This window comes from Heloderma suspectum, chromosome 4, assembly GCF_057233095.1.
Source record: "Heloderma suspectum isolate Gila_16-S chromosome 4, 16-S_ref, whole genome shotgun sequence".
NCBI lineage: Eukaryota > Metazoa > Chordata > Lepidosauria > Squamata > Helodermatidae > Heloderma > Heloderma suspectum.
Window position 1 is genome coordinate 51,766,377 of NC_139461.1, and position 27,799 is coordinate 51,794,175.

The following is a 27,799-nucleotide window of genomic DNA, read 5'->3' on the forward strand; positions in this document are numbered from 1 at the left end:
GAAAGAACGTCGGCACGAGCGGAAAAGGCAAGCCGTTGGTTGCCAACGTACTACGTGGAGGGGGGAACGAAAATGAAACGGATTCTGTACGGCCCGAGTCTTCTAGGCCGTGACGCCCGAGAGCCTTCCGGTGTATATCATAGAGGCAAAACGCGGACGGGGTTATATCCATAGTCTAAAAGCAGGCCTATAAGCCTTTCTACCTCTATGGTTTTTCTGTTAGGGTGGGCGTAACGAGTGACCGTTTCCGGCGTGGGCGGAGTTTGGCCGAAGGGAAGGAGCAGCAGGGCAGGGTTTTGTCATGGCAGCTGCTCCTATTGTAGTCGCAGCGGCGCGACGTTTACACCGGGGAGCGGGCTTGGCAGGGACGCGCGTCCTCCAGCAGGCCCCAGGAACGACGCGCGGCTGGCGGCGCCGAGCCCTTTCGGGCCTGGGAGGAAGCGGCAGCGACGGCGGAGGCGAGGTGCGGTTGCGCGCGGCGTGCATCCTTCTCGCCCTCCCCCGTTTCCTTTCAGTGTGACTCGGGGGTTCTTCCGGGGTGGAGGGCGGCGAGGCCGGCCCTCCTGCCGGACGCGTTGGTGGAGTGCGCCGTGGGATGCTCCCTTCCTAATTCCCTTCCCACTGGGGGTGGTGTTACTAGGGTGTAAGATCCCATTTTTGTGAACCGCCCAGAGAGCTTCGGTTATGGGGCGGTAGAGAAATATAATAAGTGAATTGCAGTAACAGGAGTACTTTTTTTTTTTTTTGCCCGAGGGCTTTCAGTCTCATATCTGTGAGGCTGGGCTGTATTATTATTACATGATTTGAAATTTTCCAAGACTGAGTATCAGCACTCGGAACAGTTTCTGAGACTGACAGATGGGTCCTATATATTTTTACTTGGGGGTTAGCCCTAAAGAATTCAGTGGGGTAAATTGCTCCCAGGTAGATGTACACAGGATTGCAGCCTTAGTTTGCCAACTTTTGTGTGCTTTTTGAGAGGCAAGTTCATTGAACATATTGGGCTCTCGTTTCCAATCCTGACTACCTGAGCCTATGTATGTTTGCTTGGAAATAAGCCCCATTATGCTCAATGGGTCTCACTCCCAGGTAAGGGTGCATAGGATTGTAGCCTTAGCTGTTTGTGTAGAGTGTCCTAATGTGACTAGGGTGGTTTTTCTTTTTTACTTACCCTAGAGGGATTGGGGGGAAATTACCACCCATCCTGCCCCATATGTTGCAGTTCTTGATATGAAAGGAGTGATATGAACGATAATCTGAATACCCTCACAATGGCAATCACTGTTGTTAGGATATAAGCCACAGTAACAGAGGAAAACTCCCTGGAAAAGACCCTGATGCTGGGCAAGATTGAAGGCAAAAGGAGAAGGGGATGGCAGAGGATGAGATGGCTAGATAGCATCACCGATGCAATGAATATGAACTTGAGCACACTCCGGGAGAGAGCGGAGGACAGGAAGGCCTGGCGTGCTATGGTGCATGGGGTCACGAAGAGTCAGACACGACTTAATGACTGAACAACAAACAGAGGAATACTTTTCACAAGCAGCCATAACTATATGTGATATAAATGTTCCTTTTTTGTGGCTAGAGAGAGCCCTAGCACTCAAGCTGTTTCCTTGAAAAGCTCCTCCATCAGGTAAACTCCATGGCAATGCTTTGCACAGTGCTGCCATTTCTCATCACTGGAGAGGCAAGAGAGCTCCAGCAACTACATGGAAAGGTGCAACTACATGGAAAGGTGCTGTACTACGTGTACCTCCCAGTGTCTTCCACAGTATTTATACAATTTTCATGAGGCTGATAAGATGAGGTTAGGCTATACCTTTGCTCCCTTCTCTGAGTGTGATCTAGGATAACTTTGTTCCACTAAACACAGAGGAGTAGATTTCCTACCTTGTAATTTGGGGGGAAATAGCTAGGAGTTAGAATTGTGGAAATACTGGTATCTTTGCTCCTCTTTATTTCAAGTGCTCTTGACCTAATTATGGTACCTTTACTAGTATTTTGGGAGGTGGAAGTTGTTCTCTTAATGTAGCCAATTCCAAGTCTTCAGTATCCGAGGGGATAAAACTTAAATTATGACTTGACTATTGATGATGGAAAAACTGTCAGACTATGGGCATGAGAGAGGATACTTGCATGGCCTCTCTGAACTATTTGATTAGTAGTTGAAAGTTAGCATGCTTTAAAATGTTGATTTAATAGAGGATGTGTATGGATCTTACCACACCAATGACAGGTTCTTTTTTTAAAGTAGAAGTGTGTGCTCACTGCTAGAGCAAATGGTGTCTGAGAACCAGGATTGTTCACTGAACTCTCAAGTGCTCTTAGCCATATTATTGGACTTTTATTTAATATATTTGTACCCTGCTTTTTAGGGTAAGCCCACACAAGATGGCTTACAATAAAAATGTTAAAAATAAAACAATTGATTAATAAAACCAGCATCAGATAAAATCATATATGGTTGACACCAAAAAACCAGTAAAAAGTTTGGCAGAATAAAAAGGTGTTTAAGTTATGGTTAGAGGCCATGAGAGGGGACCAGGTGGAATTTACACAAGAGGGAATTTGACAAGCATAGGACCACCATTGAAAAGGCACTGTCCATGGTATGTACTAATCTGATCAACCTTAGTGGTGGGCCCAAGAGCTGGACTCTGAGACCCATCTTCATATAGGTGTAGGCAGTCGAAATAACTTGGTTCCAAACCGTTCATGGCTTTAGAAGTTTATACCAGTGGGTTTAAATTGAGTTTGGAGACAAATGTGTAATCAGTGCCACTAATGTAAATTTGGTGTGATATGATCGAACCACGTAGTCCCTACAAACATTCAGGGAGCTGAATTTTGTTCAGCTAAAGTATAAAACATTACAGTAGTCTAATCTAGGTGTCTGTGTAACTGAGGCCAGGTCCACTTTTTCCAGATAGCTTTGCAGTTGGTGAAGCAGCCTAAGCTAGTAAAAGGCGCCCCTAACCACTGAGGTCGTCTGTGGGTAGCACTGCATCCAAGACTGCCTCCAGACTACCTTATCTGGCTTGTCAGGGGGAATGTAACCCTGGTCAAAACCGATTGCAGGCTTCCATCAACTTCAACTGTCTTCCCAACCAATAGTCCTTCCATCATACCATACAAAGTTTCAATTTGTTTGTCCTCATCCCTTGTACTACTGCCTCTCGACACCGTTGACACTTGTTCCTCTCTAAAATGTGAGTTGTAGTGATGGGTGGTGGTGATAATGGGTGCTGATAAATGAAATACTGGGAATTTTCTAGGATAATACAATAGGGATATACATACAATACAATAGGATAATATGAGATATGGGTTTAGTATTTAGCTTACCAGTAGGTCCAGCAATAAGAGAGGAGGGGAAGTGAAGTATGGAAGTCTTGTACAGGGGTTACATCACAAATTAAGGCTGGGATCAGTAGCCAAATATTAGTTTCTATTAGCCAGCTGTGAAGTCCAGTCCCACCATGATAGCACAACAGTGTTAAATGAATTTATGAATGCAGGTCTTGTCCGATGAAATCATGTAACTCGGGCTTGAGAGAGAGGCAGAGAAAGAAAACAGCAATGTAAATGTTATATTTATTTATTTTATTTATTTAAAATATTTCTTGGCCACCTTTCAGGGCAGAAGCCCTCCCAAAGTGGCTTACAGCAATAAAATACATAAAAACAGTTAAAATATTAAAAGTGATAAAAGTGTAAAAACAATAAAAGCCAACAATTAAAACCAACAGTAGCAACAGCAACAGTCATATCAGTAGAAGGCCAAGGTAAAATAATGTGTTCGTAAGGACTTCTTAAAAGTGTGCAATGACGGGGCATGGTGGACCTTTGATTCCAAAGCTTGTTCCAAAGATGTGGGGCCACTGCAGAGAAGGCCCTCTCAAGTGTGTTCACCCACTTGACTGCGCTCACGGGTGGGCAAATGAGAAGGGCCTCTCTTTCTGTTCTTCAAGTGCGGGCAGGCCGATATGGGTGTAGGCAGTCCTTCAAGTAACTTGGTCCCAAACCATTTAAGGCTTTAAAGGTCAAAACCAAGACTTTGAATTGGGCTTGGAAACGCATGGGTAACCAGTGCAGCTGGCGCAGTATAGGCGTTATATGATCGAATTGCCTTGCCCCCACCAATACTCGTGCAGCCACATTCTGCACAAGCTGAAGTTTCTGAACTGTCTTCAAAGGCAGCCCCACGTATAGCACATTACAGTAGTCCAGCCTGGACGTGACTAGTATGTGGATAACTGAGGCAAGGTCCGTCCTCTCCAGATAGGGCTGCAGTTGGTGTACCAGCCTAAGCTGGTAAAAAGCACTCCTGGACACCGCAGCCATCTGGGCTTCCCCAGTTAGCTCGGCGGACTCCCAGACTGTGCACTTGGTCTTCTACAGGGAGTGCAACCCCATCTAAGACCAGTTGTAACGCCCCAGCCGAAGTAGTTGGTTTCCCAACCTGGAGTACCTCCATCTTGTCAGATTAAGTTTCAGCTTGTTCACCCTCATCCATCCCAAAACACCCTCCAGACACTGATTCAAAAGTTCCACAGCCTCCCTGGCATGTGCAGATGGAAACGAGAGGTAGAGCTGAGTATCATCCACATACTGATGACATTTCAGCCCAAACCTCCTGATGAATTCCCCCGGTGGTTTCATGTAGATGTTAAAAAGCATGGGAGACAAGATAGAACCTTGCAGCACTCCACAGGCTAATGGCCGTGGGGTGGAACTGAAGGCCCCCAGCACCACCTTCTGAGACCACTCCTCCAGAAAGGACTGGAACCACTTAAAACTGCCTCCCAATCTAGATAAACGATCCAGAAGAATACTATGATTGCTGTCGAAAGCTGCTGAGAGGTCCTGAAGAACCAACAGGGTAGCATCCCCCCATCCATTCCCTGCTGTAAGTCATCAATTAGGGTGGCCAAGGCTGTTTCCATCCCATAACCAGGCCTGAAACCTGATTGGAATGGATCTAGATAATCAGGTTCATCCAAAACGGCTTGGAGTTGTGAGGACACCACATGCTCTAGCACCTTGCCCCTGAATGGCAAATTTGACACAGAGTGGTAATTATCTGGAACCATGGGATCTAAATTTGGTTTCTTCAGCAAGGGCCCCACCACAGCTTCTTTCAAAGCTGCAGGGACCTTGCTGTCCCTCAAGGAGGCATTTACCACCTCCGAGGTCCAGATATCCAGCCCAGCTCTGGCAGATTTCACAAGCCAGGATGGGCAAGGGTCTAAAGGGCAAGTAGTAGGCCTCAGTCCTCCAAGCAGTTTGTCCACACGCTCAGGTTGCACAAGCCAAAAGGTATCCAGAACATGACTAGATGGTGCACCAGCCCCATCCATATCAGACTCTGTCAAAACAATGTCATCCAAGTCAGCTCAAATGTGAGCAATTTTATCTGAAAAGTGTCTGGCAAATTGTTCACAGAGGGCCTTTGAGGGTTCGAGTTCTTGCGTTCCAAGGCCTACACCCAAGAGGCCTTTAACCACATGAAAGAGCTCCGCTGGACAACACTGAGCAGATTCAATGGTGGCAGAGAAGTAGAATTTCTTCACCACCATCAGTGCCACAGAGTAAGATCACAAGTTTATTCCTACCTGTGTTCGATCATACTCCTCCCGAGTTTTCTGCCACTTGCGCTCCAATCATCAACACAGTCATTTCATTGCCCTCGGCTCCTCAGAATACCAAGGAGCTGATACAGTTCTGCGACTAGGTCAAGGACGTTCGGGAGCGATCATATCAATAGCCCGGGTCATCTCCTCATTCCAAGCAGTGACCAGGACCTCAGCAGGACCGCTGGCTAAGCCTGCAGGAAAATCCCCAAGAGACTTCATAAATCCATCCAGGTTCATCAGTCTCTGGGGGCGGGCCATCAAATTTGGTCCCCCACCCCTGCAGAGGTTACAGGTGACCTGAAGGTCAGGACTGATCAGATAATGATCTGTCCATGCCAAAGGAGTCACCACTGGCTCTCCCACCCGCAGATCATTTTCTCCGAATCCAGGTTTCGGTAACACAAGCTAGGTTGGCATGTTCTTCAGCTATAAGCTCAGAAATGATGTTACCTTTCTGATTAGCTGACCTGGCATTCATCCGCAGCACACATATAACAAATGTGGGGTGTGTGTGTGTGTCTAAAATCTAATGTGGAGAAACTTTATTTTTTCTGTCTAAAAATGTTTATTACATATCATGGCTGATGGTGACCTCAGGAAGTTGAGTGACGACTTCAGTTGTGTTCAGGTGTGCTATAGAGTCTCATGTTAGTTGGTTCAAACATCTGTGGAAAGAGTTCATTTTACATGGCTGAGAGCTGCAGAACTGGGTGCTAATTCACAGGTCTGGGTTTCTCTCCTGAGACAGAAATTGAGTAAGAGTCATCTGGGTTTGCTGGATTTCCCTCAGAACCAGTGGTACATGGTTGAGTGTCAAACAGATAATTTTCACATAATGTTTTCTGGGCTGCTTGCAAATTTCATTGAAAGCCCATCGCTGAGGTTCTGCACTAAGGGATTGTGTTGTTCAGAAGGGTTGGGATGAAACAGTTAAAAAATAATTTCAGTATGCCTTAGTGGGGCGTGTCTAGAAATAGTGGAAGGGAGGTAAGCTTTAGGGCTGCATTTGGTTTGGGGAATGCTTGGAGTGGTTGAAGATATCCAGGAAGGAGAGTGTTCATGTGCCCTACCCTATTTTGGCTGCTAGTCAGTGGTGAGAAAATTGATGATGTGGTAAGGCCATGCCAGTCCTTCATTCCCAGGCATTCAGAATAGGAGCCGGGTATTCTCAGAAGAGATGGGGAAACAACGCTATGTGACACAAATAGCAGTTTCTTCAACTGTGAGCTGGATCCTGGCTTGTTCAGCAAACCATGGTTAAAATAGTGTTCATGTCTGAACACTAAGCCAGTGCAAAGTACAGAACATAAAACAGATGTACCATGACTATAACAAGCAGAATGTGAGGTGAAGAATTAGACAGGAAAGATGTTTGAGAGAAGAGTCAGAAAGACAAAGCAAAATAATATTTCAGTAGTCAGTGGGCAATATCCAATAGGCTCTTCCATGTACAGCCAGTCTTGCCGGTTCTGGTCCACAAGTGGCCTCTTCCAGAAAAGAGTGTTTCCTCTTGTTTCAGGCCTTGCCCCTGGAACCACTACATCACTGTGTCATACCGCCCAGTACGAAGAATAATGAGTGAACAAGAGCTTTGATTGCAGAGAGAATTTTAGTTGCAGCAAGTGGAGAGAATGCCTTAGTGATAGGAGTGGCATGTATTACCACACTTTTGTGTGATAATAATGACATAAAGCTGAGCTACAAGTATCTAGAAAAGGCTTATATTCTTTGCAAAACGATCTTAAATGCCTGTGTTTATCACAGCTCTAGTGCTTAAAGATATGCCTTTATTACTAGGATATTAAAATTGGTAATGTATTTTAAGATGACTCATCTGAATGGTTAGTGTTTGAACAAGAATAGTTGCGCTTCAGATTTAGATGAAGTGTTGACCTAGAATAATTTATCAGTTTATGTAGCTCCTGTTTGTTTTCTGTCAGCACTTGCAAGTCCTCACGCTACTAGTTGTGAAGCAATATTGACAAGGATTAGGGGTGGTTCTCATATCTCCTGCTGAGTTGTGTTGTATTTATGTCTAGTGTTTCAGTAGTTGTGTGATATTTTGGGTTTCACGCATCAACAAATATTCAGATCGTACATTGTATGTGTACAAAAGTCTGAATGTATTTGTATTCTCGTTACCTTCTGTTCTCACCTTATTAACTTTGTTTGCTCTCAACCTATGTACATAAATATGTGTAATTCATATGCACACTACTATCTCACAGACCACGATGTGTCTAATCATGCACTATGTGTTTGTCAGATAAACACCAAGTAGTTTCTAGGGTGAAAACCAGTTTCTGCTATTGTTTTCTGCTAACATGGTGGTGGTTTTGGATTTTTTTTTTTAGTTCATTTACCCAGTTATTTATGCCAGTGTTTGAGATGAGAGAGGCTGTGTACTTGTTAGTATAAAACAGGATGGTGCTAATATTTGTTTTCTCTTGGTTTGTTGCATCACCTTGTCATTTAACTGGCTGCTTGTTTCGCATATATATATATTCATAATCATTAATTCTATAGATATTATAGTAAGTACTATATAAACTTGCTGACATTAATGTTGGGATTAAATATTTGTTCCAATTATATACGCTTAAAGGGAAAACCTCACCTTCTTTACTGATCTGATACCTGCGATATATGAAATCCCGTGTCCTTTTGGGGGGGATTGTAGGTGTAGGACTTACTTAGTGTCTCTGTTAAAATGGCATGCTAACCCCAAAGGCAATCACTCAGCCCTCTGTTCCCAGTCCCAGTGTCTCCATACCACTAGCAAAGCCTTGTACAGAATTGTGATTACTTTCCTATATTCTAGTGGCCTTATTGATGACCAGGATGGCACAAAATGGGATCATCCTGTATGCTCACTGTGTTGCTGCAATTGATGTTCTGCAAGTGGGCTTGCATGGCTCTACCACTACTTTAGTGAAATTGCTGGGATAACACTAACAATAGCTGATAATGCATCAGAACTTACTGGGCTGTGTCGCTGGTGTTTAGCTAGTGATGGGAATATGTATTATATGGGCTGGTTATGTCGCAATAGAATTGTATTTTTTAACCTTTAGTTCTGTAATTGGTGCATAGATGCTAGATATCAGTTGAAAGTCCTGAAAGAAAATACAAATGTTTTCATAATCATAATGAGTCCTTGTTTAATGTGTTTATGAGGGTGATGTATATGTACAGCTAATATAAACTCTGATCATTTGCTTTTGCTTGTAGAGCAGTATTCCCAGGGGCACATGTGGCAGTGAATTAAAAATTTGGCTAGGCCTGTGGCTCGTTTGGCTGCAGAGAAGCTAGATGGCCTTACTGTGAGGATAGTGTATATTTAAATGAGAGAGATGGGTGGGGGGTCGTTGTGGCTCACAATGCTGGCATTGCCAATACTGATCTCCAATTAAGGGGTTATGGCCGGGAGATGCGGCAGGCTTCATATTTGGGCAGTAGGGCTTAAGAAGTAGGGGAATGCAAAGGGGAGTGACAAGTTTTGTTTTTTTCTGGTCTGAAGTACAAACTGTCCAGTACCTTTGTGAGGTACAACTACGTTGTACCAAGAAATATGACACTGAAGGATAATGGAATGGAATTCTTCTGGTCCCTGCCTCTATCGAAGGTCATAGCAAATTCTCCAGAAGCCCTTCAAATCAGTAGTATCTGCAGAGTACCAGGTTAGAAATCTGGATAATATTTTGCCAAGACAATAGGCAAGCAGCCCCCACATTTAGGACTGGTTGAATCTGTGACCTAGGTTTTCTTCAGGTTCTCATTTCCCTGCCCAGAAGCTCATTTTAGCCCGTTTCTGCACGGGTTTTGCAAATTTGAACAAAAAAATCTCCTTGCAAGAATTCATATACCCTTTGCGTATGTTTCTTCTAATATGTGCATTATTTTGTATGCACTTTTCCTAGAGGGCTTCAGCTGTGGAGTGGTACAGAAATGTAATAAATAAATAAATAAATTGTAAGAAATTTCCCTACTATAAGGTGTTTTCATGCATAATCTCCTAATGTATACATCTTTGTGCATAACTTTGTTTAATATATACATTTTGTGCACATGTTTTAGTTGCAGAATGCATTGAAAAGTTCTGAAAAGTGTAGATTTCGGCATTCAAGTGCATTCGAGTTCCCATATAGGGTTGGAAGGCGCAAATTGGGTAGAATCATATAAAAATTTGGGATGAATGAATTTCTCCTCCATCCCTACCCACATTCACTGTAAAGACCCCCCAAACTTTGAAAAAATGCCTCACTAAACACACAGGGAGATGGAGTGATGAAGAGATGAACTGGAGAGATTCTCAGCTGGACTGTATTATGCCATTTTGGTAGTAGCAAGGAGGTTGCCTCAAGACAATGGAAGTAGGCTCTGCCTGCCTTTCTGCTTTTCCCTGGTTCTACCTTTTGAAAGAGATTGGTGAGCATGAATACAAGAGTTTATTTGCTGTCCTGGCTTGTTCCAAAGATATTAACCACAGTTTGTTGACTATGGTATTGCCAGGTTGCTTGGCATGAGGCCTGTGAGACACTCTGCCCTGTTTTTTTGTGTGAGATGGTGATTTACATAGGAACATAGGAAGCTGCCTTATACTGAGTCAGACCTGTGGTTCATCTAGCCCAGTATTGTCAACACTGACTGGCAGATGCTCTCCAGGGTTTCAGACAGGATTCTTTCCTCACCCTACCTGGAGAAGCTGGGAGTTGAACCTGGAACCTTCTGTATGCAAATCATGTGCTCTATCACACTGACCTATGGCCCCTCTCATAACTTTAAGAAGCACAGGCTGACACCTGACACAGGCTGAGCAAAGGCAAGCCTTGAGGACTCATGTCTTCAGGTGCAAGGGGCGAAGAGGCCAAAACAACTGATCGTGCCATGCGGTCATCAGTATCTGGCCACATAGTCAGGTATTCAGCAGTATAACTCACTCAAGCCACTCCAAAAGGAAATGCCTTGTGATTAGATTAAGGGATTCGATCAGGAATTAGGCACGAATTCTCTGCAGGAAAAGAGTTGCCTACCTCGAAGGCATTACAAAATTAGTGATAAGCATGGTATTCGGGCAGAGATTCCCAACCCCAAGCACCACAATCTCAGAGATACTGCCTTGATTAAATTTATCCAATCCTGACTAGGATTTGGGGAAAGGAATCCACCATATTAAGAATACTGCCCAATCTGACCAAAGTCATCTCCCCCTTTTTTGTCAGCTTTGTCTAAGTTTGGTCCAGAGTATTTGTCCTTTTGTGCCTGTTGTTGAAATACAGTAAGAACTCAGGGTTCTGAGATCAGTGTTCCTGGCCTTCCCAAAGATTTTGTACCCTGTGTCTCTTTGCACAATAAGCCCCGTGTCCCTGGCTGTGTCTGTTGGCTCTCTCTGCCTAACTGAAATCACTTTAAACCATAGAAGATGGGGTTCTGTCTGAGAGCCTTGTCAACCTTCCTTCCCAAAACACCCATTCTGGCTGCCTAGGACCTGCTCTAGTTGAAGCGGTGACCCATCTGCAGCCTTTTTCAAGGCTTTCTTTGCCATAACTTTTTCTTTATCATGTGCTTATGTGAGTGTGTGCAGGAGTTGGGTCTCTTAATCAAGGTTTGGGTGTAATCAGGTTGACACACAAGTGTTCAGGAGGGGCCATAGCTCAGCGGTAGAGCACGTGCTTTGCATACAGAAGGTCCCAGGTTCAGTCCCCAGCATCTCCAGGTAAGGCAGGAAAAACTGCCTGAAACTCTGGAGAGTTTTGAGAGCGTTTCCACTGCCAGTCGTCACTGACAATCTGACTCAGTTTAAGATAGTGGTCTATGTTCCAACAAAGGCCTTTAATGCATCTATGAGTCCTCAGCTGTTTCCTGATGGGGAAGACAAGAAGAAGTAGGTGGTGTGAGTGTGCTTAGTATAGTTACCCCATTCATTCTGTTCTGTCCAGCCATGCTGACTTTGCTCAAGGACTAGCTGCTGTGCTTTGCCACAAGCTAGAGACAAACCGCTGTAGATTTCCTTTATCTCCCCAACCTCCTCATGCGTGCCTCTTTCCTTCTCTCTCTCTCTCCCAGGAAGCCCTAAAACCCAGATTTGCCTAGCCCCCACCCTTTCAGCTACCCCAGAAGTATAGTCCAACCTATTTCAGTCCAGACACACCAGGCATGTCCGTGACCTAGCCTTCCATGCCCAGCAGCCAGCCCTCGATTTAGAAATTGAGTGGGCCTTTGAGCTAATTTCTCCATCTTTCGAACCCTGTGCATGGATGTCTCCAGTATTCATTATATTTTCTGTCTTATATGCTTAGTTTGTGCAGGCTCTTTGCAGTACATGAACAGATTAATTCCATCTTGGAGTTTATATAAGTGCCCATTACTGATGAACTAATTCCCAAAGCAATTATTTTGTACATGTTTGATTCCTGTGTGTTCAACAAAATAACCCCCTTTTTGGAAGAAACCTTTGTATGTGAATCATTGGGACAAATCTGCCAAGATGTGCTGCAGCCAATGTTAAAAGGTCCCTTCAGATGTGTATTGTTGTTGTTCAGTCGTTGTGTCCGACTCTTCGTGACCCCATGGACCATAGCACGCCAGGCCTTCCTGTCCTGCGCTCTCTCCCGGAGTGTGCTCAAGTTCATATTCATTGCATCGGTGATGCTATCTAGCCATCTCATCCTCTGCTGTCCCCTTCTTTTGCCTTCAATCCTTCCCAGCATCAGATGTGTATATCTCTGTGCATATCCCTACATACATGTTTGGAGAGGATACTCATTAATAATGGTTAGAAACTTCCTGGTTTGCTCATACCGTGAAGGGAGAAGCAAAGGGACTGTGTGCACATGCAAAAGGCTTGTTTATCTTGGTTTATTAAGCTGAAAAATGATTGTCAAAATGTGGCCAGTGTGAGCATGCATATGTATGTGTGCAAATTGGCAGTGTACTCCCCACCCCCTGATTCCTGACTCTTGCTCTGGTCAGTAATTAAAACAATTGATAATTAAGATTTCTGCCAATGAAGTTTGTGTTGCACCAATTACTTCCTACTGATGGTTCATTTAGGAATGGGATTTGCCCTATTATTGGTAGATGATATTACCGATGGTGTACTTGCTAATCTTTTAAAAGCGCAAGTTTGTAGAGTTACTTCTTCATTATGCTAGATCTCTTTACTTTTGATTTTTCTATGTAAGATACAGTAGATGTTGAAGTTTCAAATAGTTTGTTGATTTAGAATACTTATTTTTATATACTGTACTCTAGCTACTTGCTAAGTTTTATTGCTGATGCTCTTTTAGGTTGTTCCTTGTTTTAGCTATTAGATTTCTCACCATGAATAGATACATAGAATTGTCAGGATAGTGGGCAGTGTTTTATTTATTTATTTCATTTCTATACTGCCCAATAGCCGAAGCTCTCTAGGCGGTTCACAAATACTCTGTATTTCTGTATTTTATAGTGTAGATTCATTTAAATCAAGGCAATTTAAATCAGTGGTTTAAATCATGATTTAAATCTGCAAGAAATAAGGTTAATTTAAATCAGTGATTTAAATCAGGTTTCCCACTGAAAGTTTTTCGTATATTTCCTGATGCAAATGTGACCACTAAACCACGTTAATTACAACTAAATAGAGTATTATTTATATTCTTTCATTCTTACAAGCAGGGTTTGCATCTCTTTGTCTCACTGTGTATATTTTGCATGTTTGCATTTTATTTTCTTTTACTTTTAGAGGGAATGTCTTTAAGATATTATTTTCAATGAGTTTGCATTCCATACTTAGCCTAAGGCTGGGAACACAGGAAAATGAAACTTGACAAGTTTGTCTTTTTTTGCTTTCCAGTTTGGCTCCTTTCTGCTTAACCCTGTCTGGGCCGAGCCTCACCCTCAAAAAAACAAAGTAGGAAATGAAAAACATAATGACCTGCTTTGCATGACACCGCGCGAGAGTTGTTGTCTTGTGTGAACCCGCCTAGTGTGGGTCATGTGAAGGTTCAATGACTCTCGCATAACCCATGGTCTGTCCTAGGGTTATGCGAGAGTTGCTTAACGCTTGCATAACTCATGCTCACAGGATTCACATGACACAACAACCCCTGAGTGGTGGTTGGATATGCCAAATGGTGGCCGCATGCAACACAGCCTCACTGTGGGTTAAATAACGCATGGTGGGCTGTCATGTCATGCAAACCAGCCCAGTATTTACATTTTTTAATTTTAAAAATCCTTTAAACAACTGATTTCTGATTTCTCAAGATGATCAGTTTTTATCTATCCCACTGTATTGTCTTTCTCACTTAACTAAGTACATTGCCTAAGTCCTTTGACTAAGCTCTTTGGTTCAGCTCTACCACCACACCACACAGAATGACAGCGATCCTATCCAGCCTTTGTCTTTGCACAGAAACTGAAAGCCCAGAACTTTTGAGAAGCAAAAGCTGGTAGTTAGGCTAGACAGAGCCATTCTCATGAGATGAAAAACTGAGATGAATGTCCATGTTTGATTGGTATTTAATTCAATGTGTGTGAGTGTGACTGAACCACTAATTTATTCTTATGAGACTGTGGGCCTGTTCAGATGTGCCCAGGGGGAGGGTGGTTAGGGTCACTACAGTGTGTGTGTGTGTGTGTGTAGCAAAATAACATGCGGGCCTGTCACACAACTGGGAACCGCATAGTGCCACGCAGTTCTGCTAACCTCTCCTTCCATAGTTACCTGGCGATCTTACTGGAGTGGGTAGCGTGCATCCCAACATCCTCTGCTGCATGAAAAGCCTCACGGTGGCCAAAATGGCCATGTGACCATAGAGAAAGTCTATGGAGGCTAGAGTGTCACTGCAGTGGCAGATGCTCTAGCCATCAGACTCTGTGGATGCAGCCTGGAAGGCCTCCAGAGCCCGCCAGATGATACGGTAAGCAACTCTGGGGGCCCTTAAGACTTCTGCAGGGTCGTGGCTAGCGGGGGTGGCTTACTAACCATGGAGAACGTGGTTTTCTCTCCCCACATGACATGCAAAGCGACCATGGTTAGCAGAAATTCCCAAAACATCATGGCTTGTAGTAGTAATGCGGGACTTCAGTTTCCCTGATATTTGTTGGGAGTCAAAATCGGCAAAACATGGCCCCTCCAAGAAATTCCTGATTTGGGTTGCTGATAACTTCCCCCGACACGAAGTGGAGGAAGGAACTAGAGGATCAGTTATCCTTGACTTGATCCTAAGCAGCAGAGATGAAGGATAAAGTAGCATAAAGTAGTGGATAAAGTAGCAGTTACAGGAACCCTGGGGGAAAGTGACCATGTTATACTTGAGTTCTTGTTTCTAAAGGTAGCAAAAGCCAAGTGTAGCCAAATGTGTACCCTGGATTTTAGGAAACCCAATTTTAATAAACTCAGAACAATGATAAGTAAGGTCCCACGGCAAGCCACTCTAATGAGAAAAGGAGTCCAAGATGGGTGGGAGTTTTTAAAAAAGGAAATTCTGAAGGCACAATTACAAACAATTCCAGCAAGACAAAAAGGTGGAAGACAACAGAAGAAGCCAATGTGGCTTCACAAAAAGCTTAGAGATGGCCTGAAAACAAGAAAGGAAGTGGAAGGAAGGCCCAGCTACAAAGGAAGAGTACAGGCAGGTAGCACAGAATTGTGGGAATGGCGACAGGAAGGCTAAATCTGAGAATGAGCTGAGATTAGCGAGGGAGGCTAGAAGCAACAAAAAGGCTTTCTTCCGATAAATGCATAGTAAAAGACAGGACAGAAATGGTGGTTCAGCTATTCAATGAGGATGGCAAAACAATAACGAATGATAAAGAAAAGGCAGAAGTGCTTAATTCCTACTTCAGCTCAGTCTTCTCCTGAAAGAGGGTCTATGACCTCCCTGGAAAAGGCGAAGTGCAGGCTGAAGGGGCAGAATTGCAGCTTGAGATTGATAGGCATATGGTCAAGGAACACCTAATGACTTTGAATGAGTTCAAATCTCCAGGGCCAGATGAACTGCATCCGAGAGTAATAAAGGAACTGGCAGAACAACTCTCAGAACCACTGTCTATTCTCTCTTTGAGAAATCACTGAGGACAGGTGAAGTGCCAGATGACTGGAGGAGGGCTGATGTTGCCCCTATCTTCAAAAAGGACAAAAAGAGAAGCCAGTCAGTCTGACATCAATCCCTGGGAAAATTCTGGAGCAGATGATAAAGCAATCCATCTATAAGCACCTTAAAAACAATGCAGTGATTACTCGAAGCCAACATGGATTTGTCAAGAACAAATCCTGCCAGATGAATCTGATCTTATTTTTTGATCAGGTAACCTTGTGGACTGTGGGAATGCTGTGGACATAATACAGTCAGGGCCAGAAATATTGGAACAAGGATAACTGTTTTGGCAATTGGCCTCTGTACACCACCACATTGAAGTTGAAAGGAAACACACCCAGATGGGAGCGAAGTCAGGACTTTCAGCTGTAATTCAAGGGGTTTGACAAAAGTGGGGCACTAACCATTCAGGAAGGACAGCCAGTGGCATACACACATACCCATCATTGGTGGCTTATAAGTAATGGAATGAACGGCTGACAAGCAGCTGCATGGCCAGGGGTGGCCTGTTTTCTGGGTACCCCATGACCAATCAAGCAGATAAAAGGCCTGGAGGTGGTTCTGAGTGTTACGTTTGCATTTGGTAGCTGTTCACGGGAACTCCCAACATGAGGTCCAAAGAGGTGTCCATGCGAGGTGAAGGAGGCCATCATTAGGCTGAGGAAACAAAATAAACCCATCAGAGAGATAGCAAAAACAGTGGGAGTGGCCAACACAACAGTTTGGAACATCCTGAAAAAGAAGGAATTAACTGGCAAGCTCAGCAACAGCAAAAGGCCTGGCAGACCACGGAAGACAACAAAAGTGGATGACCGCAGAATTCTGCTCATGGTGAAGAGAAACCCTTTCACAACATCTAGCCCAGTCAAGAACGCTCTTGAGGAGGTAGGCATGTCATTGTCAACATCTGCAGTCAAGAGACAACTTTATGAATGTAAATACAGAGGCTTCACAACAAGGTGCAAACCACTGGTAATGCTCAAGAACAGACAGGCCAGATTAGCCTTCCCCAGCAAACACCTAAAAAAGCCTGCCCAGTTCTGGAATAAGGTTCTTTGGACTGATGAAACCAAGATTAACTTGTACCAGGATGATGGAAAGAGAAAAGTATGGAGAAGGAAAGGAACAGCTCATGATCCAAAGCATACCACATCACCTGTCAAACATGGTGGAGGCAGTGTTATGGCATGGGCATGTATGGCAGCCAGTGGAACCAGGTCACTGGTGTTTATTGATGACCTGACTGCTGATAAAAGCAGCAGGATGAATTCTGCAGTGTATAGGGCTATACTTTCTGCTCAGATTCAGCTGAATGCTGCCAAACTGAGAGGACGCTGCTTCATATTGCAGATGGATGATGACCCAAAACATACAGCAAAAGCTACCCAAGAGTTTGTCAAGGCAAAGAAGTGGGATGCTCTTCAATGGCCAAGTCAGTCACCTGATCTCCATCCAATCGAGCATGCTTTTCACTTACTGGAGACAAGACTGAAGGCGGAAAGACCCACAAACAAGCAGCAGCTGAAGGCAGCTGCAGTAAAGGCCGGGCAAAACATCTCGAGGGAGGGAACTCAGCATTTGGTCATGTCCATGGGTTCCAGACTTCAGGCAGTCATTGACTGCAAAGGATTTTCATCCAGGCAGTAAAGGCAGTCCTTAAGTTTGAAATGATGTTGGTTTGTTCCATTACGTATGAGCCACCAACGATGGGTGTGTGTGTATGCCACTGGCTGTCCTTCCTGAATGGCTAGTGCCCCACTTTTGTCAAACCCCTTGAATTACAGCTGAAAGTCCTGACTTCGCTCCCATCTGGGTGTGTTTCCTTTCAACTTCAATGTGGTGGTATACAGAGGCCAACTGCCAAAACAGTTATCTTTGTTCCAATATTTCTGGCCCTGGCTGTATACCTTGACTTCAGCAAAGCTTTTGACCAAGTGCCCCATGAGCAAACTAGCTCAAAGTGGGCTAGATGAAACAACTCTTAGGTGGATCCACAGTTGGCTACAGAATTGGACTCAAAGAGTGCTTATCAATGGGATCTTCTCAGACTGGGGAGAGGTAACAAGCAGAATACCAGAAGGATTAGTCCTGGGCCCAGTGCTCTTCAACATTTGTATTAATGGCTTGGATGAGGAGGTGCAGGAAATGCTTATCAAATGTGCAGATAACACAAAATTAGGTAGGATAGCTAATACCCTGGAAGACAGAAACAAAATTCAAAGTGATCTTGATAGGCTGGAGCACTGGGTAGAAAACAACAGAATGACATTTAATAGGGATAAATGCCAAGTTCTGCACCTAGGAAGAAGAAACCAAATGCACAGTTAACAGGATGGGCGATACTTGGCTCAACAATATTACAAGCAAGGAGGATCTTGGAATTGTGGTAGAGCGCAAGCTGAATATGAGCCAACAATGTGATGTGGCTGCAAAAAAGGCAAATGCTATTTTGGGCTGCATTAATAGAAGTGTAGCTTCCAAATCACGTGACGTACCAGTTCCCCTCTACTCAGCACTGGTTAGGCCTTATCTTGAGTACTGTGTCCAGTTCTGGGCACCACACTTTAAGAAGGATGCAGACAAACTGGAGAGGGGTAAGTGAGGGCAACGGGGATGATCAGGGGACTGGAAACAAAGCCCTGTAAGGAGAGACTGAAAGAACTGGGCATGTTTAGCCTTGAGAAGAGAAGACTGAGGGGACATATGATAGCGTTCTTCAAGTACTTGAAAGGTTGTCACAGAAAGGAAGGCCAGAATCTCTGCACTCAGTCAGTGCAGGACACAAAATAATGGGCTCAAGTTAAAGGAAGCCAGATTCTGGCTCAACATCAGGAGAATCTTCCTGACTGTTAGAGCAATATGACAATGGAACCAATTACCTTGGTAGGTAGTGGGCTCTCCCACACTGGAGGCATTCAAGACGAGGCTGGACAGCCACCTGTCAGGGATGCTCTGACTTGGATACCTGAATTGAGCAGGGGGTTGGACTCGATGGCCTTATAGGTCCCTTCCAACCCTACTATTCTATGATTTGTGTTAAATGTGATCAGGGCCTGTAAGTGTAGGTTTAGTATGTTCATGCTGAGATTTAATTGGAACTGTCTTTTAAAATGAGAAAAATATTAGTTTATTTAAGGCTTTTTTAAAAGAACTGATTTAAATTTTTAAAAATCTAATTAAAAACCTGATTTTAAAAAAATGAATTTTATTCACTCCAGTACATTACTCCTATTTCTTCTATGTATTAAACTCCTATGTATTTCTTTTTAAAGCTTAGTTTTTTCTGATCAGTCTCAGAATTTAAAGATGTATGAAACTAACAAAAGAATTCAAAGAGCAGTACAGCCTCACAGGAAAACTGAGGGCTTCTCCCCCCCCCCCACCCCCAACACACATCTTTTGATAATCCTGTGGGTTAACCTAAAATTACTTGTAAGTGCATTTCTAGAGCTAGGAATATAGAAAGCTGCCTTAGGCTGAGTCAGATTACTGGCTCCTCAGGCTCACTATTATCTACTCTGGCTGGTAGCAGCTCTCCAGAATTTCAGACAGGAATCTTCCCAATTCTGCCTGGAGATGAGAGGGATTGAATCAGGGACATTCAGCATGCAATGTGTGCTCTACACTGAGCTACAGGCTTCCTTTACGAAAAACAATTCTGAAAGATCAGAGGAACCCAAAATTTATGAAATTTAGGGTAATTTACTAGTGCCAGGATACTTGACCTGTGAGATTCCCTCTGGATTTTGTAGCTGCATTCATGGTAATAGACTACAACCTGGTTCACCCATAATGACTCACCCAGAGTATGGGTCGAGCATGGGTTGTTGTTGAATCATGGGTTATTTTTTGAATTCTGGGCTGTTATGTGTAAGCCCTGCATGATGGTTTAACTATGGGTTGTTAACCATGAATAACCCATGAAAAGGCCCCATGGTTTGTTGTTGCGTTATGAACTCTGGGTTGTTCATGGTTAACAGCCCATAGTTAAACCATACTGTGGGTTGTCATTATGTGCAAACCCTATAATTCAGTGTCAACCCGTACTTAACCAATACTCAATCCCCAACTCTTGGTTGTTGTTATGTGCGAATCCCAGTCTATATAGATATATGGACTGTTTCAAGACTGAACAAGAAATGTGTGATTTATCCAAGTATTTCATATTCTCTAGTCCAAAGATTTTGTGTTAAAACTTGTCATCAAAATCACCTCTTTTTACTGCTGGTTTCCTATGGATTAAATGATTAAGCAAGCCATTAGTAGATAGATGAGAAATAGAAATAACTGATGTACTCTCAACAGTAAATGAAAATGCAACATCCCAGGCATGCATTTTCCTTGCTCCCACATATATCTTTCAGAATACTTAGTTCCTCCTGGTTTCCTCTTGGGGCAGTGGGGGGTGGGGACAACTTCCTTTCATTCTTCTTACACCCTTCCTGAAGCTGTCAACGTAGAATTTGGAGCAAGAATATTCTAAATATCTCATCATACTCTATCTACCTAAAGCTTATTGTGTGGAATGTATCCTAAGTATTTATCTGAATGTTGTATTTACTTGAAATTACCTACTTCATTTATCTGACTAACAGAGAATTCCATCTAGACTAAGTTGTTTGTCCAAGGTTGACTTTGCAACCCAGCTATGTCATAATCTTTTCTACTGTGTATTAATATGTATTTTTAGGATATATTTAGGGTTCCTACTGTTTATTTTAACCATCTATGTTACTTAAACATATTTTGAATTGAAACTGGGAATACCGTTCTAAGGGAAGATTCACATAGCTAGTTTTTCTACTGTGAAGTGCCCCTTAGCAGTAACTTTATGGCAGCTCCTTGTGTATCCTGATGTTGTAGAAATTCTCTGTGTTCAAATTGTAGACTGTTCCAATTCTGGGTTGGTGTGTGATCTAAATGCATCTTAAATCTTTGATATCCATTTGAATTGTAGCCGTAGTTTTGCAATAAATCACCTTGCACCGCAAAAACTAATTCAAAGAATCCACTCCTTCATTCAGACTCAAACACCAGTTAACAACTTTGTTTGATACTTAATTTACCTGTGCTTCTGAAGTATTTTCATTTATTTGTTTTAACATTTTCTAAACAGCTTTCAGGACATAAGAGCCCTCACAAGGTGGTGTACACTTCTCAAATAAAACATAATATATAAAATCCTAAAACACTACAGTACATGCACCTCTTAAAATGAACACTTCCAATTAATTCTTGTGGTACAACTTGCTAGCTTCCAGTTGTTATGGAATGTAGTTAGAGACAGCAATTTTGTTCTGCTCCTGCTTCAGCTTTTAAACCACAAAGCTCATACATACTCCTGTGCTAGTATGGTCAGTTACAAGATCTTCTATTTTGGCTTTACACTAACCATTATTTTATATAATATATTTTACATTCTTTGTGCTAGGTGCCAATCTGATAAGATTATTTAGTTTACTCTGTTCACTGGAAATTTTAGGCGCAGTCCTATGCATATTTAGACAGAAAAAAATCCCTGCAAATCCCAGCTGGGAGTTGTAGGGACTTCTTTTATGTCTAAACATGCATACGATTCCGCCCTTGCTTAGAGCCCACTGATAACCTACAGTGGGAGAACAAGCAAGCAATTTTCTGCTTCACAGTACAGAACATTCTTCACAAAGACTGTTTGGGTCTAAGAAGTGTATGTATGGTGCGGCCATCTAGATGTTTTGGACTACAACTCCCAGCATTCCTGACCATTGACCATGCTGGCTGGGGCTGAAGGAGATGAAATCAAATACATCTGGCATGTAGCAGGTTGGGAAATGTCAAAAAAGACACACATGAATTTATCACACATGACAACATGCATAAGAACATAAGCAGAGCCATGCTGGATCAGACCAAGGGCCCACCTAGTCCAGCATTCTGTTCAAACACCGGTCGACCAGGAACCCACAAGCAAGACACAAGTGCAACAGAACCTCCCACCCATGTTCCCCAGCAACTGGTGTACATAGGCATAATGCCTCTTGTACTGGAGGTAGCACATAGCCCTCAAACCTAGTTGTCATTGATAGACTTCTCCAGGAGTTTGTCTAACCCCCTTTTAAAGCCATCCAAGTTGGTGACCATCACTGTATTTTGTAGTAGCAAATTCCATGTTTAACTATGTGAAGAAGTCCTTACTTTTATCTGTCCTGAATCTCCCATCAATCAGCTTCATGGGATGACCTCGGGTTCTAGTATATTGTGAGAGGGAGAACAAAGTTTCCCTATCCACATTCTCCACACCATGCATAATTTTGCAGACCTCTATCATGTCTCCCGTTACCCTCCTTTTTTCCAAGCTAAATAATCGCAGCTATTGTAACCTTCCCTCCTAGGGGAGATGCTCCAGGCCCTTGATCATTTTAGTTGCCCTTTTCTGCACTTTTTCCAGCTCTACAATATCCTTTTTTAGGTGTGGTGACCAGACCACACCTACATGGTGCATGTGCTGCTGCTTAAATGCAAGGTATATATGTATAGGAAGATCATTATATGTTAGGGGTAGGCAAATGCTTCTTGGTCTGGAGACACATTTTTCAGTTTGAAAAGTGCCTGTGGGTACCACCACATGGTGCTGTGGGGATGGGTGCACCTTCATCAGTGATTTCCTCCCCTCTTCCTCTCCACCGCCATGCATTCTTCCCTGCTGCGCTCACTTCCTTCCCTCTCCTGCCACTGCCATCGCACTCTTCCTCCCCCGCTACTGCTGCGCTCCTCTCCCCCGCCCCTTCGCGCTCCTCTCCCCCGCCCCTTCGTGCTCCTCCTGCTGCATGCTCACCACAGCAGCCCTAATGAGATCTTGTTAGGGCTCCAGTGGGTACAGAGGTAGGTGGCAGAAGCGGGGGTGGGGTGGGGCTCTGGCAGGTATACCTAGGGTCCTGGCAGGCATTGCTGCACCCGTGGATGCCATGTGGCCAACCCCGTTTAGATGGTAAGCAGGCCTTAGAAAGAGAAAAGGAGCTTTAGAAAAATGGAATGAAAACTCATTGAAAAGTCTTCAGATTCCTGGAATAAGTGGCCTTTGTGGAAAAAAGTGACGTTTTCTTTCTGTTGTATTCTTATTTTGAAATGGAAACTTGATGGACGTATGAGTCCTATTGATTCGAATGGAACTTCTTATGTAAATGTACTTAGCATTGCAGAGCATTTTGATAGTTGGTATGCTAGTTTTGACAGTACTAATCACTCATTTGGCAGGAGTGGAGGGACTCAGTCCATCTCTTCCCTCCCTATAGCAAGTCAGAACATAGCACCAGCCAATTGTTTGGGTGTGCGTGGGTGGATCTTTGAATGCAGCCTGCTCCCGCCTATGGTGATTGGGGACCTAAGTGACCTAAAATAAAGGGATACAAAGTATATACAATTATAAATGATCTTCTGTACATGAAAGAATATTGAAGGCTTGGTTAAATGTGCACCAGCTATACGCACAAACTTTTTAAAAATTCTTTTATGTTTAGGTGCCTTCCAAGAACATGGAATCCTTTGCATCTATGTTGAGGCGCTCTCCTTTAATTCAGATGGGACCTGCCAAAGACAAAATTGTTCTTGGACAAATTTTCTACATCTTAGAGGATGATCTCTATGTAGATTTTGGTGGCAAATTTCACTGTGTATGCAAGCGACCAGAAGTAGATGGCGAGTAAGTAAAGCATTTATGATTGAAGTCTAATATGTATGATAGAAATGGAATATTATGCATTCTAATGAAGTGGGCTTTGTGTAACAATTGTTGAATAACTGACTCTCAAATTTTGAAATTTTATAAGACCTTCATTGGTTTTAGACATTACCTCATTTTTTTTTTCATTTTCCTTCCTGCTGGTAAGGGAAGTGAGCATAAAATAGGGGTGCACAACATTTCATCCTCAAGGGCCACATGTGATGCTGAGTTGGGGGCCTCATGAATGTGGACACACACATATAGACATGCGTGCGCGCGCGCACACATAAATATACACCAGCGATCCCCACTAGCAGCAGTAAAACAGCAATCTGTATGAGGATCTCTGTGGGAGGGAGTGAAGAGTACAGGCAGGGGATCTTTTTAACAGTTTATCGTTGAACCTGTCTAAATATTAGCAGGTTAAAAAAACCCACCCCCAAATGCTGTTTCCATGCCTGCCTGAAATTGAACTGTATCCTTGTTCTTCATCCTAATGCTGCATGTGTTTTCTCCATGTCATAACTGTTTAGGAACCTAAGTATTGCCAGGTTATAATATTTTGAAAGGTTTCATCAATATGGCCTTAAACAGGTCAAAAGGTTTTAAAGTAAATTTATCTTTTTATTGAATCAACCATGTTATGTTTTTGCATAGTTTTTAAGAAGTCTTTCATACATTTTTATATGGAAGAATGTGGTGAAAGTTTGTATGTATTATGGATACATTATTTGTTTTTAAGGATGGCTGTAGGATAATTTAAGGATAATTCCTCTTCAGCAGAATTTGTAGGAATCACATCTTGCTGTTTATCTCTTGACTAGCTGCACAAAGGTTCCAAGATATCCCACTCTCCTGCTATTTTTACAGGCTGTACATTTACTTAAAGTTAGTAATGATTAATGACAGTGGCCTGGTTCAGGCAGTCAAATCCTGGGTTAATAATAAGCCAGGATGTGCATGGTCTCCATATACCTGCATACAGTCCTTTACTGCTGCTTCACTCTTCTGTTTATGTGGGCAAGCGAAGAAGCCAGACATTTGTTTGTATTTATTTGTTATATTTGTTAGTGGTTTTATAAAGTGCATTCTTTAAACAACAAAAATCCCAAATAAAAACAAAATTAAAACTCTAACAATACAGTAATTAACAATAGGATCCAAATCTAACATAAAAATATAAAACAAATGATAAGACGAGGATCAGGAAGCCATTAATCATAGTTCCCAGTTCACTTGCCATTCATGTAAAGACAGGACTGAAGTGGCAGCAAAAGACTGAGTGTAGGTGCATGGAGCTCATTGCATATCCTGTCTTACTAAGTCAGGATTTGATCATCTGAATGTCACCAATATCAATTATGATTCTGGAAAGCAATTTCATTTTCATTGCCGTATTGTTTCTTGTACCTTGCACATGTTGTTGTCTTCTTCTTGCTTTATAAGTGACTGATATATAGGGCTGTGCACCGCTACGGTCTGAAGCCCGAATAATGAGTTGAAGCGCACTGCTTTGGAGGTGCCTCCATGTGATATGAGGTGGAGCAGAATAGCAATGAGGCACCGTGAAGTGAAGCGGCTTGTATACGAAGCACCTTGTCTAACTTGGTGATTCGTTCTGAGCAACCCGGACAGCCTGGTGCCAAAAGTATCAACTTGAGAAAGTTCAGCGAGGGGTTGAGGGGGAGGGAGCTTTGGCGAATGGAAACTCTAGTTGCCAAATCAGGGCTGAATAGACACACATAGGCTTGTGCTGAGAAAGAGAGCAGTAAACACAAAGACAGAAACCCGTCCCCATTTTAATCCACAGGATCTCTATAACAAAGGGTGGAAGTAGTTTCTTCCTAACGCAGTAAACCAAACAAAGGAGAATCGGAGCCTTGAGATCGCACTTTACCATACTTAGGGAATTTGGTCTTTAAACTGTGCCATGTCAATTGAGGGGGATTTCTGTAAATTCTATGGGCATTAAGAAGGCAAGCCTCATTGACAACAATGGGAGTTACTTCTGAGGATACACTAATGGGTTTGTTGTGGGCCTCGAGATTGCGCTGTGCCTTGTCAACTGAGGGGGTAAATCACTGGTGGAAACACCTCCAAGGACTGCTAGCTATGTCCTGCTCACGAGGAGACAGCTAGCAAGCGGCAGGGATGTGCACCACACTGCTGGTCAACAGCCGACCAGGTAGGAGATGCTGCGCACCCCCCCACCACTAGCCGTTTCCCGCTCGCAAGGAGACAGCTAACTAGTGGTGGGGTGTGTGTGTGCTGCACCTCCTCCTCCTCCCTGAGCAAGCCTCATTGGCACAGCCTTATTGATATATACTGAGGAAATAAATTTTTACTTTTTTTTCCTTAGCTTGATTTTTTTTTACAAGAAATGGCACTCTGCTATAAAAAAAGAAAAAAAAGAAATGTAGTTTTCAGTGACTTGTAATGATTCCTCCATGTCTTTTGGCAAATAAAGCAAGTCATACTTCACCTTGCTTTTCTAGCCACAAAGTACCAAAATCCCAGAAAGAAATCTTTGACAAGACTTTTCTTCTTGTCCCATTTTGCACATAGAAATGTAAAGAAGGAATAGCTGCTATTTATATTTAAAGGAGGTTAAATTCAAAGGGGTAGCATTTTAAAGCTTCTTTTACACAGTGCTATTCACCATAGCTCTTAGCCCAAACAATGCATGTGGTGCCAGCATGTCTACTGTCAAACAGTAGACAGCTTTTTTTATAGCATACACACATAGTAGCTATGTGATTGCAGGCTGAATCCTATGCATTTTTCAGCAAATAACTCCCAACTTTATTTATAGTAGTGTATACTTTGGAAATTATAACTCTTTATCTACTGTGGACATCATATTATTCGCTTAGATGCCTTACAATGTACTTTTTGTTCGCCACCCACTTTGTTGTTCTGCAGAAGTTATTTTCAGCCACAAATTGAGGTGCTGCTTCTTGTGGTTAAATATTCCACAAAAAACTGTGTTGCCCAAACTGGTGAGACCATGAATGTGTAAATGTTTTTGGAGTATGTCTTTAGTACTGCAGATAATTAAGCATTAGCTAGTAAGAGTCACATCTTGGAATCAAGGTGCAAGCCAGTGCAAATCAGGATTCATCAGAATTTTTATTATATTTGGCAGACAACTCAGTTGTCCTTCAACAACAATATGCAAGCACAGGATGCGAGTCTAACATGAGAGCACTGAAGGATCAAATGACCATTTACACAAGCTTTGTTGAACAACCAAATGCATGGAGGAGAACGTGACCTCCAGTGCAGGCCTACCTTTAATTTGTTGTTGTTGTTGTTTGTTCGGTCAGTCGCTTCCAACTCTTCGTGACTTCATGGACCAGCCCATGCCAGAGGTTCCTGTCAGCTGTCGCCACCCCCAGCTTCCCCAAGGTCGAGTCCGTCACCTCCAGAATATCATCCATCTACCTTGCCCTTGGCCGGCCCCTCTTCCTTTTGCCTTCCATTTTCCCTAGCGTCAGCATCTTCTCCAGGGTATCCTGTCTTCTCATGATGTGGCCAAAGGACTTCAGTTTTGCCTTTAATATCATTCCCTCAAGTGAGCAGTCTGGCTTGATTTCCTGGAGGATGGACTGGTTTGATCTTCTTGCAGTCCAAGGCACTCTCAGAATTTTCCTCCAGCACCACAGTTCAAAAGCATCTATCTTCCTTCGCTCAGCCTTCCTTATGGTCCAACTCTCACAGCCATAGGTTACTACGGGGAATACCACTGCTTTAACTATGCAGACCTTTGTTGTCAGTGTGATGTCTCTGCTCTTCACTATTGTATCAAGATTTGTCACTGCTCTCCTCCCAAGAAGTAAACGTCTTCTGATTTCCTGGCTGCAGTCAGCATCTGCAGTAATCTTTGCGCCTAGAAAGACAAAGTCTGTCACTGCCTCCACGTTTTCTCCCTCTATTTGCCAGTTCTCAATCCAGCTGGTTGCCATAATCTTGGTTTTTTTGAGGTTTAACTGCAACCCAGCTTTTGCACTTTCTTCTTTCACCTTCGTCATGAGGTTCCTCAGCTCCTCCTCGCTTTCAGCCATCAAAGCGGTATCAACTGCATATCGGAGATTGTTAATGTTTCTTCCAGCAATTTTAACTCCAGCCTTGGCTTCATCAAGCCCAGCACGTCGCATGATGTGTTCTGCGTACAGGCTGAATAGGTAGGGTGAGAGTATACAACCCTGACGTACTCCTTTCCCAATCTTAAACCAGTCCGTTGTTCCGTGGTCTGTTCTTACGGTTGCTACTTGGTCGTTATACAGATTCCTCAGGAGGCAGACAAGATGACTTGGTATCCCCATACCACCAAGAACATGCCACAATTTGTTATGATCCACACAGTCAAAGGC

General features: G+C 43.1%; 1 protein-coding gene across 1 annotated transcript in view; it reads left to right on the forward strand.

The window, feature by feature from the left end:
- The first annotated feature begins 258 nt into the window (after positions 1 to 258).
- MRPS28 (mitochondrial ribosomal protein S28) overlaps positions 259 to 27,799 on the forward strand; it is a 77,206-nt gene continuing 49,665 nt past the window's right edge. The window contains exons 1-2 of the mRNA XM_084849249.1: positions 259 to 463; positions 23,224 to 23,405. Coding sequence (XP_084705375.1) covers positions 302 to 463; positions 23,224 to 23,405 — 344 coding nt within the window. The 5' untranslated portion in view covers positions 259 to 301. The remainder of the gene's footprint in view (positions 464 to 23,223; positions 23,406 to 27,799) is intronic.